Here is an 18,351-nt window from a genome sequence, read left to right as displayed (position 1 = left end):
CTTAAGTTCAGAAAAAGAAAAAGATTTCATAGGCTGCTAGGAGAGGGCCCCAGGGCCCTGTCACTGGCTAAGGTCATCTGGGACGCCTTTCTAAGGGCCTCATTGCGGGGAAAGGGGTGTGTGGCTGCCCAGTGCCTTCTCTTCTGGGTCAGCAAAGTGCAGCTTTTTTTTTTTTTTAGTGAGAGTAGGGGAGATAGATAGACTCCCTGCATGCACCCAGACCAGGATCCACCCAGCAACCCCTGTCTGGGGCCGATGCTCGAATCCACCAAGCTATCTTGAGCCACTTAGGCCAGTGCTTGGACCAGCCGAGCTATCCTCAGTGCCTGGGGCCAGCACTCGAACCACTCTAGCCACTGGCTGCGAGAGGAGAAAGGGAAAGAAGGGGAAGCAGGAGGGGAAGAGGAGCAGATGGTCACTTCTCCTGTGTGCCCTGACCGGGAATAGAACCTGGTATATACGTCCCTACGCTGGGCCGATGCTCTACCCACTGAGCCAGTTGGCCAGGCCCCGGCTCCTTTGAATGTGGGTGGGTGAGTTATGCACATGGCGCCGTGTTTCTCACGGAGAGGACTAGGAGACGGCAAGTGACCCGAGACCACCTGTAAGAATGGAATCCTTGGGCCTGACCTGAGGTGGCGCAGTGGATCAAGCATCGACTTGGAATGCTGAGGTCACCGGTTCAAAACCCTGGGCTTGCCCGGTCAAGGCACATGCGGGAGTTGATGCTTCCTGCTCCTCCCCCCTTTCTCTTTCTCTCTCTCTCTGTCTCTCTTCTCTAAAAAATGAATAAATAAAAAATAAAAATAATTAAAAAAAAAAAAAGAATGGAATCCTTGGGGTGCCGCTTAGTGTTAAATTTGTTTGGGGGCTGTGCCAGTAAATGGCTGAGTGAGGCCTGGAACCTGGCTCTGCTGGTACTGGGTCTTGTGGTCTTGGGGAGTGGCACTGTGCCACCCAGCTACTTGCTACGAGTTTGACAAACTCACAGAAGGGTGGTCTTGCCTCTGCTATGCAAGTAAGGTAGCAAGCTGAGTGGTGAGTATTTTAAGTGACAAGGGGCTACTTACTCTGCAGAGTGGTGTGAGGCAGGGCTGCCAGCGGTCAGCTCCTCATGTCCCTCCGCTTCCCTGAATGTCACTGTTTCCCAGTCCGCCAAGGGCAAGCTGCCCTACATGTACCCTTACCAGTCATTGGTACTCTGGGCAGGGGGTGGACCTAACCTTTTTGAAGTTGTAGTTAAAGTCTTAAATTACTGGTCGACAATGAAGAGGCTCGCCAACTTCTGGGGTGTAGTAATTCATCAGGGCAAATGGTGGTGGTGGTCCGTTTTTCCAGATTCCCTGGTGTGCAGCCTTCTGAAGGGCCTTGTGAACCGCCTCGTGCCAGACACTCACTACTAGGTGCTAGGCACCAGGCAGAGTGCGGGCTGCCCACTGATCCTCAGCGTAGAGTGTGAACTCTGGAAAAGGGCTCAGGTGCTCGAGCTAGTTTGGAGTGATCTTTGAGCCAGAATTCCTGACCTGGAAACGTGAAGTGGCCACCCGAGGCAGACACGCAGGAAACTTGGTGTTTGGTGTATGATGGGTGGCATGTTGGATGCCACGGCAGCACAAGCAGGAGGAGCACTGTCCCAGATGTGTGGTGTGCTCCCCGGGGCTCAGGGAAAAACAGCAGAACAGTCCAGCGTGGCGGGGTTGACAGGTGTGTAAAGTAGGCTTGGTAGTGCGTGCTCTCGGAAGCCTTCCCTCTTCGGTGTGTGTCTCCTGAACTCGGAAGGTCACCATGACACCTGCAGCCAGGGAGGCAGTGGGCAGTGGGCAGTGGCAGCTCGTCCGGGCCAAGCTGTCCCCGAGGCCCCCTCTTCTCTGATTTTCCAGTGAGCTGACAACAGCCCCACCACGACGCCCTCTTTCCTGTCGCTTCTTCTGCCCTAAGTCCTCCTTTGTTTCATTGTCCTCAGCTTAAATAAATGTACTCTCAAATTAAAAATAAAATAAAATAAAAGTTAGGCTTGGTAGGTCTGGCCCCCTGTGGGCGACACTGCTTGCCGGGCAGAGAGGGTCAGCACAGAGGCTGGAAGGCAGGACGTGTGGAGCAGAGGGGTTTTATTTATTTATTTTATTTTAGCAATGTTTTTCAGCCGCAGGCCTGCAAACAGGTTGGCCAGAAATTTTGTGCCAGTCTGCAAAAGAGTTAACCGCCTTGCTGCATGGAGATTACAGACTAGTCGAATTCGCTTATGCTCACAGTGATCTGTGCCTTAGCAGTCCCTGAAATAATCCTCCTATTTTTACTGGTCCTTAAGCGTATAAAGGTTGAAAACCACTGGGATAGAGGGTCCCGCAGTTGAGTGACGGGGGAAGGAGGCCTTGGATCAGCACTGGTCATCAGGAGAGCGTCTGGGCCCTCCGAGCCTTCCCGTTGGTGGCCAGGGCCCCCAGGACCCGGTCTTCAGGAAGCCCTGAGGGCTTCACTGGGTCTGCTTCTATGACTTTGTTCCTGCATGGTTGGCCTCTGCAGTTACCCTGTGAAGAGGCTCGGGGCAGCGTACATGTGCTTCTGGTCAAGTGGTCCTCAGCTCAGAGTAGGCTGAAGCTGGAGAAAGCAGCTGGAGATTTCATCTGCCGAGTGTTGGCCAAGGCTCTGTGTTGGGGCCAGGAGTGTGGCCTCCCCTTATTCCCTTTGTTCTTGGGGGAGAGGCTGACATTTAGCACCTCAGCAGGGACTGGCCAAGGAAGGCTTCCCTGAGCTGTGCTCCCCGAAGGTGGGCGGGCTGTGTGGGCTTCAGGCAGGCCCAGACGAGCTTAGGGGCAAAGACGGTTCAAGCAGATGCTCTTTGCAGAGGTCTGCCATCTGGGGACTGAGGCCCTGCACTTGGGAACCGAGTAGAGGTGGGTGGAGCGTTGACCCAGTCTGATAGTCAGATGAGACTTTGTGCCGTGCAGAGAAACCTGGGGGGCACTGGGGAGCCCCTGACACGTGAGCATTGGGGCAGGGACGTGCAGGGGAGAAACGGTTTGCAGGAGGCCGAGGTAAATGGCTTGTTTGGTCATTCGGGCCAAGGGGCCTCGGATAGGGGAGGCCCTGAAAGCAGAGCAGCTCTGGGGTGAGGCAGTGAGGTGAGAATGGAGAGTGCGCTCTGGATAGGGGAGGCCCTGAAAGCAGAGCAGCTCTGGGGTGAGGCAGTGAGGTGAGAATGGAGAGTGCGCTCTGGATAGGGGAGGCCCTGAAAGCAGAGCAGCTCTGGGGTGAGGCAGTGAGGTGAGAATGGAGAGTGCGCTCTGGCCTTCGTCCCTCGGAGGAGGGAGTGAATGGACAGCTCTTGAGTCCCTGACCCTGGCTGGTCCGGAGACATCACCCCATCGAAACCCTGCCGTCACTCTGTCTTCACGATTCTTGACCCCGAAGCCAAGGGTTAGCCCTCCCTCCTTGCCCAGTCCAGTGAGTATGTCTGCACGTGTACCCCCACCCACTTGGCGGCCTGACCAGCCTGTTGTGTTCACAGCCTGTCCAGGGAATCGGGGCAGTGTGGACCCCCAGGGGCTGTGGCTGGTTTGGGTTCCTGGCCTGGCTCTGCCCCCTCCTGGCTGAGTGCAGTCAGTTACCAAGTCTTGTTCTCACCTGGAAGTTGGAGCATGGTGGGGCAGGGCATGGTTAAACTTGAGAGTGCTTCTCCTAGCCCCCACCTCTTTTTTTATTGAATGTATTGTGGTGACACTGGTTAACATAATTTTACAGGTTTCAGGTGCCCAACTCTACAACACACCTCTGTATACCACCTTGTGTGTTCACCGTCCCCCCCAAGTCTAACCCCTTCCTTACCAGCCCTCCCCTCTGATCTTCCTGAGTCAGATGAGGGGCTGGGGAAGGCTAGGCCCAGTCAGCGCATAGTGTGAGCGGGAGGACAGGGACAATAGGGGGCTGTTCAGTGGCCCAGGGGAGTGAGAGCAACTTGGTGTCTGGCCGGCCAGTTCCTGGAGGGTGATATCTGGACTTCACAGGCCTGACTCGGCTGGGACCCCTGGGAACCTGTCGTATACAGGTGAGCGATTGGGAAAGGCTCCCCGTGGGGCCTGGGTCTCCTTCAGGCTGTGTTTGGAGGAGGTCTGCTGGAACCCAGGACTGTGTGCTTGGGGTGTCCTCACTGGGTAGCACTCGTGCCCTTTAGGCTCTTCTGACGATAGCATGGTTCCACACCTGTCTCTGAACTTCCCTGCTGGGAGCAGGGCAGGGCAGGGTTGGAGGGTGATGTTTAGGGGAGGCTGGTGGAAGACATGGGGACCGGCAGGTGCCTTGAGGGAGTGGCTACTATTGTAGGAGAGACTGGTACAGATCTGGGCTTTGTGGAGTCTGGTACTCAGGGGTGCTGCAGCTTAGGACTGGGGCCCAGGTGACTCAGTGGACAAGGGGGTGCACAGATACACCCACTGCACTGCTTATTGCCTCCCGGGGGATAGCCAGGCTTTACAGCACAGGGTGTTTGGTGTGGGTCGAGCCAGACGTTGGGGGAATGGTTGGCAGCAGGGCCGAAAGTGCACCTCCCAGCAGTGTTGGTCTGTCTGCACAGCTCTGTCCTACAGTGAAGCGAGCCCACCTGGGCTCTAGGGTTGTAGTGGAATTGTCACCGTGTACCTTAGGCAAGTGACTTTGTCTCCAACATAACAGTGGTTCTCACCCCCACAGTGGGTATAATCCTCCCACCACCGTCTCTGGAGGACTCCATGAGTGATAAAGGAACAGGAGTGGGGCAGGTCAGCTCCCTCCTGTCCCCTCAGGTGACATGGTAATGTCATATGTTAATTCTGTCATCATCCCTTTGTTCCAGCTTCCCCTGTCCCAGGGCCCAGGCCCTGCTCTGTCCCGGGCTGTCCTGACATCCTGGGTGACCTTTCAGGGTGAGCTAGTCTGCCTGACTAACCCTCACCTCAGGTGCCTACGGTTCCTTCGCTATGGCCTGTGGATGCTGACTCATCTGTAACGGGTCCTCGTTCCTGCTGCCACCTGAGGAGGCCCAGACCTCACTGTGAGAATGGGCTGCTCTGCTCCAAATCTGTGGCTCTGTACACTGAACCGTGAGAGGCCTGGCCCGCGCTCTGGGAGGTGGCTGCCTTGTAGGAGGGGTGTGCTCTGAAGTTGAGCTGCTGGCGGGCTCTGGGCTGGGTACCAGGCTCTAGCCTGGCTTCCTGTACTTTGTGGCTTTTTAGAAGTGGAGGGAGGGCAGGAGCTTCTCCAGCCTTTCTGGGAGGAATTGTAACAGCCCCGGGGGGGGGGGGGTCAGAAGCTCGTTAGGGCCCCGGAGCTTATACTGTCCCCAAAGCAGGGTTAGAGATGTCTGGACTTCTGGTAGGGCCCTCTGATCATCCCTTCTTTGAGGGCCGCCCCTTGGTAGCAGCAAAGTTGTCATGTGGGGAGAGGACCACCCTTCCCTCATTCAGGCGGCTGGATGGCAGCAGGGCCAGCCCATGTCCCTGGCCTGTCATCCAGTCTCAGCTGGCTGAACCTTTCCCCCCAGCTCCCCAGCGGTCCTAGACCCATAGTGAGGGGCCACCACTGCTGCCCCCTGGCCACCCGGGCAGGCCACTCGAGTAGTAAATGGCTTCAGAAGGGCGGGGCCACACCAGGGCTTGGCCTCTGGCAGCTGTGCCTGCGTGGCAGGTGTGCTGGTGTTTCCCAGCCCTGCAGGTGGGAAGGTCCCTGTCCTCTCGGGGGCTGCTGTCCTCTTGCCACCAGTCACTAGCCCAAGGAAACAACGTCAGGGTGCTAGGCCTGCCCACCCGGGGCTTTTGGCCTGCAGGGACTTCTCTGCCCTGAGTGTGTCCTCCCTGGCACCGGTGGAATCTTAGTGTAGGACTTAGCTTTGTGGTGCCAGAGCGGAATTCTTCCATGAGGCTGCAGACCTTTGGAGTAAAATCCTCCGAGTCAAGCTGAGTGGCTGATGTCTCATCTGGTCTGACCTCTGCCCTGTGGACCTCTCATTGCGGGCGTATGAGGTTGGCCTGGTACAGAAGAGGGCTCCTGGGCCCAGGTGAGTCTGACCTCCGCCCTCATGTTCAGGTGCTGCCCCGCACCCCCTCTTCCTGGTGCTCCTCTGGAGTCCCAGCCTTGAGGGAGACGACTGGACCCTCAGAACTAAAAGAGGCTTCAGAGCTGGTCCTGTTTGTTCCTCCGTTGCTCAGATGGGGCAGTTGAGGCCCAGAGAGGGATCATGACTAGTGCTGCCTCTTCTCTTGCTGTTAGGGCCTGCTCCCCTGAGGTCGGGGTGCCCACGTGGAGGCTTAGGGCCTGCTCCCCTGAGGTCGGGGTGCCCACGTGGAGGCTTAGGGCCTGCTCCCCTGAGGTCGGGGTGCCCACGTGGAGGCTTAGGGCCTGCTCCCCTGAGGTCGGGGTGCCCACGTGGAGGCTTAGGGCCTGCTCCCCTGAGGTCGGGGTGCCCACGTGGAGGCTTAGGGCCTGCTCCCCTGAGGTCGGGGTGCCCACGTGGAGGCCCTCAGTCCTTACAGAGGGAAGTGGGCCTGAGGTGCCTTGTCCAGCTGGGAGTCCCCTGGGTTCTTTCCCCTGGGCAGCGTGCTCCGAGCGTGGAAGTTGCCATGCAGAGTGTTCTCATTCCCTGCTCTTAAGCCTGAGCTTGAGACGATGCGTCTCTGGAAGTCAGCCAGACCAAACCCTAGTTCCGTGATGGCGAACCTATGACACCTGTGTCAGCACTGACACGCGTAGCCATTTTTGATGACACGCACGCGGCCGCGTACCAGAGAAGTATGGGGTTGCATGCCGAGAAGGACGTTTCATCCTCAGCTCCTGCACGGCCAGGTGCAGTAGCTGAGGATAAAACATTTGCTGTAGTGTAGACTCTCTGTGCCGGAGGTCTGTAGGCCAAAACAACAGAACTCCGGCACAGAGCGTCTAGTGCTGGGACTTCCGGTTAGGCCATTAGGGGATCTTTGACCTCACTTCCAGCCAGTGGAGCAGGGAGCAGCGGAATGCCATGGGGAACGCATCTCTGGGGGCCCTGTGATCGCCATTACCAGCAACCACACAACCACAGCAACCATCATCCAATCTACTGTTCTGGGGTGTCGTGGATTTCTAATTGACCATCATTACTGAGATAAGTGAGGGGGAGGCTGGGAGAGGCGAGGGCCTGTGCTATGGGTGCTGTTTCCCGCCATTAGAAATAGCGGACAGAATTTCAAGACAGCATCTGGGCTCAGGTGTTTGTCGACATGAGGTCAAAGCTTGAGAATCTGGAAAGGTGCCGCTTGGAGAATCAAGAGGAATGCTACTAGGAACAGGAAATTTGGAGTGCCTGGAACTGATTACCAGACACTTTTAGCGCCCTGAAAAATATAGCAATGACTTTACTCACAATTTTTCCCTCTACGTACTTTTGTGAGACCTTGTTCTCAGCGTTAAATAGTAACAACCAACAAAAGAAACGGATTGACAGATGAAGTTAGTAGCGCTTGCTTGGGCTTGAAGTGTATGAAATACCAACCTTCAATTGAAGATTTAGCCAATGAAATTCAACAACAAAAAAGTCACTAACAGGCAGGTTAGTTAAAGAATTTCCCCTCCCCCTCACTAATCTTAGTTCACGGCACCCCACACAAGTTAGATAATATCAAGACCAACAAAAGAAACTGACTGAGATTTCACTAAGTCACTAAGCAGGTAAGTTAAATAATTAGTTTTTGGCTTATTAAATACAGTTATATATTACAATTATGCATTTTTGTTATTTAAACTATAAATATCGTGAAATTATGGTTTTTTTCTCGAAGTGACACACCACCCGAGTTATGCTCGGTTTTTTGGCGAATTTTGACACACCAAGCTCAGAAGATTGCCCACCCCTGCCCTCGTTGAACCGCAGGAGGTTAAGGCACAGAGCCGAGCTGGCCTTCCCCACTCACCCTGCCTGGAGAGAGTGGTCTGATGGCCACCCGCACCGAGGCCCGCTGCTGACCCCTCGCGTGTTTCTTTTGCAGGACTAGACTAGACGCACCCCGGTTGGAGACAAAGTCCCTGAGCAGCTCTGTGCTGCCACCCAGCTATGCTCCAGATCGCTTGTCGGGAAACAACAGGGACCCTGCTCTGAAACCCAAGCGGTCCCACCGCAAGGCAGACCCTGATGCTGCTCACAGGTACTCAGCTTAGGACCTTCCGCAAAGGCTAGCAAAGCAGCCCGATGGCCTAGCTGCAGGGTGAGATGGTAGAGAAGCTAGGATGGGTGCTAGGATTCAGGCATTGCCCACCCTTTAAAGCTTTATGTCTAGCCCCCTGGGTTGGTAGCACTGGTGACATTCCCACTTCACCCCTGACTGAGTGCCTGTATTCCCAGAGGGGTTGGGTTGAGACTGACACGTGGGAATGCTTCATGGCCTGCCTGTGGTTTCCCCTTCTCAGTCCACCCGATACTCTCCCCGTTACACTTGTGTGTTAGGAGGGAAGCTTGGGACTTGGGAAATAGCAGCTTAGGGACCTGTTTCAGAAGGATGGGGGAGGTTTCTAAGGAAGTACTTACTGTTTATGCTACGACCAGAAAGATGAGAAAGACCTGTGGTGAGGAGAGCCGTCTGGGCAGCAGGTGCTGTGGGGGCTGAAACATGGAGGTAGGAAGGGCTGGTGGTTTCAGGGACTAGTGGGGTGGGTGGGCAGAGAGAGGAGGTGAGAGCAGTGAGGGGGATTGAGAAATAAAGGGATCCCTGACCAGTTAGCTCAGTGGTAGACTGTCAGCCCAGCCTGTGGAAGTCCCAGGTTCAATCCCTGGTCAGGGTACATAGGAGAAGTGACCATCCGCTTCTCCACCCCTCTCCCTCTCCCTCTCGCTTCTCTCTCTCTCTCTCCCTCTCTCTCTCTCTCTCTCTCTCTTCTCCTCCTGCAGCCATGGCTCAATTGGTTTGAGTGAGTTGTCCCTGGGCACTGTGAGGATGGCTCTGGGGAGCCTCTGCCTCAGGCACTAAAAATAGCTTAGTTGCTAAGCAACGGCGATAATTGAGCAGAGCATCACCAGTAGGGGGCTTGCTGGGTGAATCTCAGTTGGGATGCATGTGGGAGTCTGTCTCTCTGTCTCTCCTCCTATCCCTTAAGAAGGAAAAAAAGCCCTGGTCGGTTGGCTCAGCGGTAGAGCGTCGGCCTAGCGTATGGAGGACCCGGGTTCGATTCCCGGCCAGGGCACATAGGAGAAGCGCCCATTTGCTTCTCCACCCCTCCGCCGCGCCTTCCTCTCTGGCTCTCTCTTCCCCTCCCGCAGCCAAGGCTCCATTGGAGCAAAGATGGCCCGGGCGCTGGGGATGGCTCCTTGGCCTCTGCCCCAGGCACTAGAGTGGCTCTGGTCGCAACATGGCGATGCCCAGGATGGACAGAGCATCGCCCCCTGGTGGGCAGAGCCTCGCCCCATGGTGGGCGTGCCAGGTGGATCCCGGTCGGGCGCATGCGGGAGTCTGTCTGACTGTCTCTCCCCGTTTCCAGCTTTAGAAAAAATAAAAAAAAAGAAAAAAAAAAAGAAAAAAAAAGGAAGAGAAATAGAGGGAGGTGGCGGAACTGGGCAGGATGTTAGGCTGTGATAGGGAATGTCTCTTTCTATCTGGTGGCCTTGGCAGTGCCCCAGGACCAGACTCGGAGCCAAACAGACCCCAGAGAAGTGTGTCAGAGACTAGTAGTGTCCACTAGTAGTTAGTGGGCAGGGACGACAGTGCCATTGCTTGTGCCAGTGCCACCTCTTGGGGAGAACGGCCACGCTGGAGCGTGAGCAGGCCTGCAGAGGAGGTTCAGGGCGGGGGCACAGGTGGGAGGCCCTGCCCCTTGGCCCCGCCTCCCAGTAACTCCTCCCACGTCGACCCCGTGCAGGCCCAGGATCCTGGAGATGGACAAGGAGGAGAACCGCCGCTCTGTGCTGCTGCCCACGCACCGGCGCAGGGGGAGCCTCAGCTCCGAGAACTACTGGCGCAAGTCCTACGAGCCCGCGGAGGACTGCTCGGAGGCGGGCAGCCCCACCCGCAAGGTGAAGATGCGGAGGCACTGAGGCCGCCTCCTCGGGACTCTGGTTCTCCTCACGGAGCCACCCGTTTCTGTTTCGTTTTGAGGGGTTTTATTTCTGTATTTTTTGTGAGGGGTTTTTTTTTTTTTTGACCCTTTTATTTTTTCCCTTGGTTTGTTGCCTGTTAAGGCTGAAGAACGAAGTGGGTTCTTGGTTTTCCTCCTGTGTGGAAAGGCTGACGGAGTGGCCAGTGGAGGCACGTGGGCACCTGTCGTCAAGTGGGGCTGTGTCCAGCTGGTTTCATTTCAAAGTAACACAACATTTTGGTTAAGGAAATTGTTTTGTTTCCAATGTAAATCTTCTCAGAGTTGTAATGAAGTTCAGTCCTTCCCCCTACCTGCCTCAGACCCCCTGGTCTAAGCTGGATTGAGGTCTCCTGGGCCTCGCTAGCTCCACAGGGGTCCTGCTGTCCTCCCCAGTTACCTGTCCTCAGACTCTAGAAACCCTCACACACCCTCCTTCTCTGCCACAGTCATTCAGGGTGGCCGGGCGGGGCTTACAGTCACAGCCCCTGTATCCCAGAGCTGTTGGCCAAGCCTGGGACTTCCTCCGTGCCTGTGGGCCAGTGCTGCCCACAGGCCCCGGCTGCAGGGGAGCTGGCTGCAGTGGTTCTGACCTCGTCCGGAGAGGCCTCTGTGCTGGCTGCTCCTTCGGCACACGTATGTGATTGTGTGGAGCAGTTAGGCCTGCCGTGTCGGAGCAGTGTTAGGGGTGGCTTCTAGCTGGAGGGACTGCTGTCCTTCCAAGTCTAGTGTTGGGTATGGAAGATTGTTGTGTGTGGTAGGGTTTTTGTTTTGAGTTTTTATTTTCCTTTGGTCTCGTCTTCCCGTTCTTTTCTTCTCCCCACGTCGTTCCTCTGAAAAGGTGCCTGCCCCCTCGGTCTGCCTGCAGCAAGCATCCAGGGCCAGAGCCCAGGCCTGCGACTGGACTGGTGACTCTTCTGCCTCGGGGTGTGGGAGCCTGGGGGAGGGGCTTTTACAAAATAGTGATAAAAGGAAAAGAGTAGTGTTTGGCAGTTCCCACTTACTGAGATTTTCTAGGGCTACAAGGTCTTGCTGGTCTAGGTTCATTAGAAATATGCCTCCTTGCTGGCCAGGGCCGAGACCAGGCCTGCTGAGAGCGGAGGCCTGCCCAGCCCCCCGGTGGCCCCCACTCCAGGGGGACCTTGTTTTCTAGAGGCTGGCCTGAGGCTGCAGAAATCTGGGCAGCCACTGTCAAGAAGCTTCTCCCAGGGGCCACAGCTCCTTTGCCAGTGTGGATTCCTCAAGGTGGAACTGCATAACTTAAAGCAGTTGCAGGGTTTGTTTGTTTGTTTTTACTGCTTTTTCCCCCAAAAATGATTTGTAGTTGTGTGTGCAGCACTTTGCCCTTGATACATGTGCTCTACAATAAAAACCAAATCTAATATATTTTGAAACAGTTGTCTGATGCTGTCATGAAGAGAGGGCTTGCCTTTGCTGCCTCCTTAATCCTTTCATTTTCTCTAAAGCTGTGAGCGGGGTTTGGTGGCAGGCAGCGCTCAGTGCCCACCAGGGCTGCAGAGGAGACCCCCAGTCGCTGCCACGGGGCTGAGGACTGAAGGACTTGCCTCCCGCCTTTCCTCCCGCTCCCAGGAGGGTGGGTTTTGTAAATGGTTTGCCCAGGTGCCCAGGAGCCAAGGTCATACGTGGCCAAGTTCTAGAACCCCCTCTTCCTGGGGATGAGCAGACAGGCTGTGTGCTAGTAAGGAGGACCATGAGCAGAGGCGGCGGGGAGAGCCTGGTCTTCGCAGAAGATAGTGCCAGTGGTTCTGCTCATTAAACAAGCTCTAGTGTTCTTATATTCTGGCCAAGCTCGCACTGTGGCCCCAGGAGTGAGCAGAGCTATTCTGGTCCTTGCTTTCAAAATGTGCCCAGCAGAGTTGTGGCATGTGGATGAGGCATGAGGCAGACGTTCTGGGGTGGAGTGGGATCGGGCCCCGAGCGCTTTAGCACCTCCAGACCCCAGACCTGGTGCCCAGGTGCTGGGGAAGGGCTTTGGTCTGGAATCTCCGTCGTTTGCTTCCAATGCCCAGACCCAGTCTGCTTGCCCAAATTCTTGCTGTGGAAACCTGGCAAGGCCACTTAACTGCCCATTTAACAGAGGAGAGTCCAGTTGGGACAGGTGTCCTGCGAGGGCTCAGTCCCGCAAGTCGGTGGCAGATCTGGCCAGTTGGCTGCAGACTGGGCCCTGGGTGCCCCAGAGAGGAGGAGACATTGCAGCTGAGGAGGAAAGTGACTTGCCAGAGACCGTCCAGACTGTACATGGTCAAGGTGGGCACCCCCACTCTCTGCCTGGGCCCCTGACTAGGAGCACGGGATGGGGGCTCCCATGGAGAGCTAAGAGGGATTCTCTTCTGTTGCTATGCAAAGCCAGAGCCTAGTTCTTCCTAATCCCTGGGTGAAAAGCCCCTTCACCCTGTAGGATGGAGAGACAGGAGAAGCTAGAGAAACGGGATCCAGTCCCAGCAGGTCCTGCTGTGCCCTCGGCTTCAGTCTGCGTACCTGTCGGCAGCTCCTTGGCATCTTGGCCCCCCATCTCATGGAATGTGAGAATTCTTTAAGTAGACCTCAGGCCTACAGAGGGTGTAAGGAAATGGGAGATCTCAAACCTGACTCCCACCAGTCTCTGCCCCCAACCCAGTCTGGCACAGGGGTGCTCTAACAACATCTGGCACCAGTACGGCCCACCCCATTCCTCCAGCTCTGTTTTTGTGGTGGGAGAGACTGAAGTCCAAGGTCACGTTCGTTCAGAAACTATTGGAGTGTCCTGTTGTGTGCCAAGCTCTGGGCTCTTGATGCTGAGGATACAGACCGACCTGGTATATGTCATACACACATGTTATTATAAGTTGTACTAATATAAAGGATGTGTAGCTCATAAAGTACAAATAAAATATACGATGCTCTTTATTATAAATTCTGTACAGCCGGTGGTTTCTCATAGACTGCTTTTGTTGATTTCCTTTTCTTTCTTCTGATCTCTTGTGTTTGTAGCCCACCTGTGGTGCTGCTAGTTCAGCCACCATACGGCAGATAAGAGTTGCGTCCTCTCTGTATTGGTTTCCTTTGGCTGCTGTAACAAATGACCACAGACCTAACACAAACAACAGAGATTGATTTTATCCCAGTTCTGGTGGGCAGGAGTCCACAGTCGCTACTACTGGGGCTGAAATCATGGTGTTCGGTGTTCACGGGGCCAAGCTCCTTCCGGAGGCTCTGGTCCTTCAACAGCCCCTGGTGGCCACTGACACCCCTGGACTTGTGGCCCCTCCGCCTTCTCTTCTGTGCTGACCACTCTCCCTTTGAGCCCCCCTCTCGTTAGGACACTTGGGTGATTGGACTTAGGGCCCAGCTGGATAATCAAAAATAATCTCCTGATTAAAGATCTTTAATTATGTCTGCAAGGTATAAAAAACATGTAAAATGTAAAAAACAAAACTGGGTAAGTTCTAGGGATTAGGATCTGCTATCTTTGGAGGCCACTGTTCAGCTGACTACATACACGGCTCTTTTACCAGGAAATGTACTGGCGTCAAATTGGGCACATGACCTACTGATCCCTCATCGTTGAACAAATTGTTAATTGGACTGAAATTTCCCAGCCTCAGCACTACTTTTAAAGTTAACCTGCATTGTTGACACTTCTCCATCTATTTCTTGAGTCTAGACCTGTGCTGTCCAATACGACAGCCACTGGACACACGTGCCTGTCGAACGCTGGAGATTGTGGCTCGTTTGAACTGCGATGTGCTTTAAGTGTAAAAGACACACCAGAATTTGAAGAGTTAGAATGGAAAAAAAAATGTAAAATATATCATTAGTTACTTTATATTGATTATGTGTTGAAATAATATTTTGGACATACTGGATTAAATAAAATATGCTATTTAAATTATGTCACCTGTTTCCTGTTACTGTTTTAAATCTGGCTACTCAAGAGTTAAAATTGCATGTGTGGCTTGCATTATATTTCTATTGGATGGCACTGGTCTAGAAAACCAATAGTAAATCAAGCCTGATTTGTGGTGTTTGCCGATTTCCATGGTGTGAATACTCCCCTGGTGGCTGATGCCAAGCTGCTAATGCAGTGTAACTGAACACAGAGTGGTGAGAGATGTGCAGAAGCACACCACTTACGTGGAGTTTCCACCACAGACACACTTACCAGGTGTAATTAAAGAGCACAGACAGGAGCAAAATTCCGTGAAACAGGAAGTGCCTCATTTTGAACATTACCTCTGCTTTTTAACATAATTTTTTATTTTATATAGTTTAATTTTCAATAATGGCTTTGTTGTAACAACTGACTTGCAGGATTTTCCACAATTCCAGTCGGCTCTTGGAGCTGTCTGTCCTTGGGCGCTGTGGGGACCGGGGCCTCCCAGTGAGGTTTCAGGGTGCTCGTTGGTGCAGTTCTCCCCTCTGCCCACAGTGGGGCAACAGAGGCCAAGCGACCATGCTTCGGAGTGAGACCGGCAGCCGTCAGGCTTTGGATGGGGAACTGAGGCCCCAGAGGCAGGAATTTGGGATCCTTACTACTGCCCTGCCTCAGCCAGGGCCCCCAGGGCTGGTGGGTATGCAGAGAGGCCACAGCTGGCTGGGACACTCTCTCCTGTGAGCCTGTGCACAGGCCAGTGCCCTCTGCCTTCGGAGGCTCTTGCTAGAAGTCACCTCTGCCTTCCACCCATCTCTTCAGGGCTGCTTCTAGGCTCTGCAGACCACTGGCTTCCCTTAGCACAGCCCAGGGTGTGCTGTGTGGTCCCAGTGCTTCCAGCCCAGGGCAGACTAGGACCTGACTTCCACCTTCTACTGCACTCTCATTGTAAGGGAGGCCCTTGACAAAATTCTCACCGCAGCCTCTTAACACCTCACTTTGAGGCTGGGGCTCATATTTTGACTCGGCCATGTACTGGCTGTGTGACTTTGGGCAAATTGCTTAACCTCTCTGACCTCGGGTTCATCCTTTGAAAAAATGGGCCGAGGATTAAAGGAACGACTAGGGGACCTGGCACAGACTTAAGTGCTCTCAGCATCGTTAAATGGTAGCAATTAATATACACCCCCATTTTTCAGATGAGCCAGTGAAGTTCAGAAAGATGAAGTAGCAGAGGCAGGGCCTTTTGGCCCCAGAGAGGGAAGCAGCACAGAACTCCACCTTCCACCAGGCCTGTGACAGGCCCACTGCTCAGCCCTAGAGCCTCAAACGTGAAACTCCCTGCAGGAGCCGGGTGTCCCTGGATCCCCGAGTCCTGCGGTCCAGCGTTGGGCTGGGAGAAGCCTGCCACAAGCATCCCGGCTCAGTGTGTGTCAGGGCCCAGTCCCTTGCACCCGAGAAGGCTGGAGGCCCAGAGGCCTTGGGCAGGCCACTTCCCCCCAACCTGTTTCCTCCTTTATAAAATGAGGGTCTGCCCTACACCCCCTACCTGTTGGGTCTTTCTTTCACTGATGCCCACTGTTCACCCCCTGTTGACTGAGGGCCCCAGATCCAGTGCCACCTCCCCATACCTGGGCCGGTAAGAGTACCCTTAGCACCAGCATCTGCGTGCTACAGAGGGTGAGGTGCTCACCCCTCTCCTGGCTCGGGCTCCCCAATGGTTTCCTGCTTGCTCTCTCTTCCTCACCTCCTTCCAACCCAGGCCCCACCTTCTCCGCCTCTGCTCAGGGAATCCTGGAATCCTCCGGCCTGCTGGGCCCCTGGGGGAGCCACCCAGCAGAGGTTGCTTGTGTGGTTTGGGCGCCAGAGGAGGGGTGTGGCCTCGGCTGGGATCCGGGCCAGCCCTGGGAAGGCCAGGCCCCCTTCCTCAGCCCTGCTCTCCTGTGCGTCTCCTTCCACTCCCAGGGGCTCCCGCCCTGCCTCCTGTCACCCCTTCTTCCCTCCACTCCGCAGGGGACTTCAGGCAAGTCCCTTTTCTGCCTTTCACTTCCACTCACTGTGGAGTGGGATTGTCGCGTCTACCTCCAGGATTGAAAGAGACAGCATTTAGCTGAGGACACCTTCAATGAATGCCAGCTTGTCTTAGGGACACCCCTCCTCACCCGCCTCTCCACCGCCACATCCCATCAACCATCACCTCCTGTGGCCTCGGCTTCTAAATACGAAGTGTGGATTATTATTTAATGAGATATTTCAAACACTAAAAAATACTTATAATAACAGAGGCCACAGAAGCACCCACTACCTACACACATTAACATTTTGTCATATTTGCTCCATATATATATATATATATATTTTTTTTTTAATTTTAGAGAGAGGAGAGAGAGAAAGGGGGAGGGGCAGGAAGCATCAACTCATAGTAGTTGCTTCTCACATGTGCCTTGACCTGGCAAGCCCAGCATTTGCAACTGGCGACCTCAGCGTTCCAGGTTGACGCTTTATCCACTGTGCCACCACACATCAGGCTCTGACCTTGTTAAAAATTAATTTATATATAGCCCTGGCCGGTTGGCTCAGTGGTAGAGCGTCGGCCTGGCGTGCAGGAGTCCCGGGTTCGATTCCCAGCCAGGGCACACAGGAGAAGTGCCCATCTGCTTCTCCACCCCTCCCCCTCTCCTTCCTCTCTGTCTCTCTTCCCCTCCCGCAGCCAAGGCTCCATTGGAGCAAAGTTTGCCCTGGCGCTGAGGATGGCTCCATGGCCTCTGCCCCAGGCGCTAGAATGGCTCTGGTCACAACAGAGCAATGCCCAGATGGGCAGAGCATCGCACCCTGGTGGGCGTGCTGGGTGGATCCCGGTTGGGTGAATGCAGGAGTCTGTCTGACTGCCTCCCCTTTTCCAACTTCAGAAAAATACAAAAAAAAAAAAAATTTTAATTTATATATATATATATATATATATATATATATTTTTTTTTTTTTTTTTTTTTTTTCCAAATTGTGTTGACTGCCTACTGTGTGCTTAGGCACTGGGGACACAGCAATGAACAACATTAAACACAGCCCTCAGGAGTTCATTCTCAAGCTGGGAAGACAAGCAATATCACATGAAGTCAAAGAGGTGGGGGTGAGAAGAGGTAGTTGGAGAGAACCAGGCTTGGGAGGGCAACCAGAATGGGGGGAATAGGTCAGGAAGACTTCCTGAAGCAAGCACCATTTAAGTCAAGACCAAAAGGTGAAGTTAATGGCTAAAGTGAATCTTAAGCATTCCAGGCAAGAAAACAGCAAGTGCAAAGGTCCTGAGGCAGAAGCTTGTTTGAGACATCTCCAGTATGCCATGGAGTAAGAGTCCTAAAAAGACCTGGCTCACTAGATAGAGACCTTGCCAGACCCTGTGCTCAATTCCTATTTTGAGTCATCTCATTTAGTCTTCATGGCAGTTTATAGATGAGGAAACGGAGGCCCAAGGTGCACAAGTGACTTACCTGAGGTCATCCAGCTAGCAAGGGAATGTCTTAGGATGTGAAGCCGGATTTCGGTCCCATCTCAGAGCTGGTTTAGGGTCCTGGCGTGGTCTAGGAGGAGGAGGGGGAGGCAGGCGGAGGCCACCTCACTCAGGAAACCCTGAGAAGGCAGCAGCTCCTCCCTGGCCTGAGATGGCCCTGTGTTTGAAGGAGGGCGCACCGTCCCTCCCAGTGCTGCTGACTCAGGCAGCCTCCTCCTCCTGTCTCCCACGATAGGTGTGGGGCTGCCCAAGGTCACTGAAGACCCGGTGTTCACACCCTTGCTTGGGCTCTCCTGAGCCTCCATTTCCTGCTGCCTTGGGCTACCATGGTAATCATACACCTGGGCTGCCCCAGCTCAAGGAGAAGGGGACAGTCATTGGTACCCCACACTCTCCAGCCCAGGAAGTGGTCCCCTCCCTGGAGCCATTCCCTAAACCCTGTCTGGCTGTGTGGATGAACTGGGCTTATCTGCCTAGGTCTGTGTTGACCGATTTGTACTTCAGTGTACCAGCTGAACCCCCTTCAACCTGACTGGATGGGGGCAAGTTGGGCCTCCGAGTCTCCTGAGAAATGCCCGATTTAAAATCTGGATTCTGGGGTCCCGTGCCACAGGCCTTTATTCACACTTGGTAGATAAACCTGTAACCCGCAGTGTTAACAGGTGGGTGGAAGGAGACGCTTGGAGCACCCCTGCTTGCCAGGAGACCCCTTCTCTGTCCACCCCCAGGCCTCTCGACCTGCTTCAGCCCAGCTTGAATTGTGCCTCCTCCCTCCGGGACACTCGCCCTGCCCTGGGTCATTCTGCTGGGCTCCCGTGAGTTTTCCCCATCGCAGCATAGCGAGCTCCTGGTGGTTGTGGTGGTCTCCACTCCGCTCTGTCCCACCCCCTGGATTGTGGGCCGAGTGGGG

The 18,351-nt window shown here is 54.5% G+C and overlaps 1 protein-coding gene across 1 annotated transcript in view; it reads left to right on the top strand.

The window, feature by feature from the left end:
• ALKBH5 (alkB homolog 5, RNA demethylase) overlaps nt 1-13,957 on the top strand; it is a 30,630-nt gene extending 16,673 nt beyond the window's left edge. The window contains exons 3-4 of the mRNA XM_066264415.1: nt 7,992-8,147; nt 9,853-13,957. Of these exons, the coding sequence (XP_066120512.1) occupies nt 7,992-8,147; nt 9,853-10,027 (331 nt within the window). The 3' untranslated portion in view covers nt 10,028-13,957. The remainder of the gene's footprint in view (nt 1-7,991; nt 8,148-9,852) is intronic.
• The last annotated feature ends 4,394 nt before the right edge of the window (nt 13,958-18,351 follow it).

This window comes from Saccopteryx bilineata, chromosome 2 (assembly GCF_036850765.1).
Source record: "Saccopteryx bilineata isolate mSacBil1 chromosome 2, mSacBil1_pri_phased_curated, whole genome shotgun sequence".
In the NCBI taxonomy this organism is placed as follows: Eukaryota; Metazoa; Chordata; class Mammalia; order Chiroptera; family Emballonuridae; genus Saccopteryx; species Saccopteryx bilineata.
The sequence above is the reverse complement of the archived record's forward strand: the minus strand, read 5'-3'. Positions and strand labels throughout refer to the sequence as shown.